Raw genomic sequence first — 2,424 nt, 5'->3', positions numbered from 1 at the left:
ACCTGTCGGCCACCGTAGTTTACTGTCTGGAAGGTGGTCGAATAAACGCGCCAAGGTCTCCCCACAACTAAGAACCCTGTGTCCGATTCCTCTTCTGCACGGATCACATCCCATCTTATCACATAACATAAAACACAGCGCAGAGTCCATAGGGTGTCTTCCACCAGCTGCAGATCCACAGATGGAACGCCTGGGGTTACAATATCTTGAATTATGGAGTCATTAGAGATATATTTAATTAGAATTATGACTAGTCAAAACCAAAATCGAGATATCTTGAATTTACTTTATGACTAGTTATAATTTAATTGTAGATATCTGAAATGTGTATTTCAGATAGTCAGTAATTCATTGTGGATATCTTGAATTGAAGTCTCCATACAAATCAATGGTAAATCTGACGTCATTTCGACTAGTCAGAATGTAATTAGAGATATCTCAAATAGTTATTTTGTCTAGTCGAAATATAATTAGAGATATCTTAAATCGCTAAAACGTCTATTCACAAATCAATTTGAGATATCTGGAATGTAAGGGCGGTAAAACCGAATTTATGTTAAAACGGCTTGCCATACCACCTGCTCACTGCGGTGGTGGAGAAATGATGCGAAACCCTCCCCCAGTGACGTCAGACCAGACACCGGAAGTGACCTTGGTTTGTAAGTGCAACCTTCAAACCAACCTTCCTGGACCCAAAGCTTGAGTTTCCGATCCAAAAACTGAACTCCGGATCAGTACAAGAAGGACGCGGCTGCAGCGGTTCGGATCAGCTGATCCATCGGAACCATGAAGCTACTGGTCCGAACCGGAACCGCCTTGTTGGTCGGAGCGGGAGTCGGAGCCGCAGTGAGCAACCGGCTGAACTACAGAAGCCGAGTTGAGGAGGAGCAACAAGTCGGTCTACTGGGGTGGGTTCCGGTCCTCCCGGTACCGGAGAATCTGACCGTCCGGGCTTCTGAACTCGCCGTGAGTGAACCGCTGTGTCTGTGCGAGGCTCAGGTTCGGTTCTGGATGTTATGTCGTCCTGGACTTTCTCATAACCCGGTTCCGACCCATTTATCAAGAACCTTTGGGTTTAGTCTGAGACCTGAATCAGAACTACTTTAAATCCTCCTGATCCATTTATAAGCTCCTTGGGACCACCAGCAGGGGGCAGCAGTTTAATCGGGTTGAGCTTCTTAATCATCTATAAACAAACTTATCTGATCAAATAAACATGACAGATTGATCAATACTTTAGATCATAAACGATAAACTTCAGTTCAGTTTGAAAAAAATCAAGAGAATTCTATATCTATGAATATGTCTAAATATTAAAATATTTAGATTAATTGCAAATGTTAAAATTATTAAAATAATTTGCCTGCTGAGTCATTGACCCTATTTTTAAATAAATAAATAAATAAATAAATGCTCTTCACTCAAAATTAAAGCACCAAATGTAATAACTTTAGCCCCCAGAAGGGGGCAGGCTAGCTGCCGCTCCAAAACCGTCTGAACGGACTCCGTAGAAAAATCAATTATCCGAATATTTTGTCTCATTTTCAAAGAGTCCATTCAATACCTCGAACTGGAAAGGAATCAGATATTTATTTATCCCTTTTAATTATTTGCTCTGATGTAAAATCAAGAAAAATATCTTCTTGTGCAACTGGAAAAATTAAGATTTTGGTTAATGTAATTTTGATGATGTCATTTCCAACAGTAAAAGTTAAACTTTCTTTCACCATTAATCTTCCAGCTTCGAGTACAGATAGGATCTTATTTCTTGGCAGAAATCTTTGTAAGTCAGCTGTTATTCATAAAGATGCTATAAAAATAAATCCACTGACCGTTAGTAGAGCTGCATGAATTATCAAGGAGGACCTGCTGCTGAAACGTTCTTAGCAAAATCATAACAGTAAATTTTCACTATATGATAAATTAAGAAACCAGTTTTTGCTGTTAAGTGAATTTAACCAGTTTAACTTTAAAAGCCATTAACAACAAAGTTAAGAACATTTCCTTCTCTGTCTTTTTTTCTCCATTCTCTTTACTATAATTGCCACGTGTATCTTTCATAATAAAATTAAATTAAAACTGTTGGACATAAAGAACTTTGGCATAAACTTAATATTCTTCCATAAACAGTTAAGTCTCTTTGAAACAATATGTTTAAAATATATTTTTTACAGTTCTTTATCTTGTTGCTACGGTAACACGTGGTTCTGATCAGAGCAGGTTGGATCCCTGGATTCATTCAGGAAAAAAGCCTCTAAACATCTAGAGCAGTGGTCCTCAAAGTGGGTCCTGGAGGCCCGCTGCTCTGTCAGACAGCCAGACGCTGTGAGGACAGCATGCATGCAGTCAGTACCATGCATGCAGTCAGTACCATGCAGTCAGTACCATGCATGCAGTCAGTACCATGCAGTCAGTACCATGCAT

General features: G+C 39.4%; 1 protein-coding gene and 1 long non-coding RNA gene across 2 annotated transcripts in view; one reads left to right on the top strand and one right to left on the bottom strand.

Moving 5' to 3' along the window:
- Positions 1-65: 65 nt before the first annotated feature.
- The window catches only part of LOC107833874 (uncharacterized), an 18,892-nt gene continuing 16,533 nt past the window's right edge, over positions 66-2,424 (bottom strand). Inside the window, exon 4 of the long non-coding RNA XR_001659650.1 lies at positions 66-76. This is a non-coding gene — a long non-coding RNA (uncharacterized LOC107833874). The remainder of the gene's footprint in view (positions 77-2,424) is intronic.
- The window catches only part of endog (endonuclease G), a 5,939-nt gene continuing 4,190 nt past the window's right edge, over positions 676-2,424 (top strand). Inside the window, exon 1 of the mRNA XM_007578296.2 lies at positions 676-966. Coding sequence (XP_007578358.1) covers positions 787-966 — 180 coding nt within the window. The 5' untranslated portion in view covers positions 676-786. The remainder of the gene's footprint in view (positions 967-2,424) is intronic.

This window comes from Poecilia formosa, unplaced genomic scaffold (genome assembly GCF_000485575.1).
Source record: "Poecilia formosa unplaced genomic scaffold, Poecilia_formosa-5.1.2 Scaffold473, whole genome shotgun sequence".
NCBI classification, from domain to species: domain Eukaryota; kingdom Metazoa; phylum Chordata; class Actinopteri; order Cyprinodontiformes; family Poeciliidae; genus Poecilia; species Poecilia formosa.
This window is presented reverse-complemented; position numbering and strand designations above follow the sequence as displayed.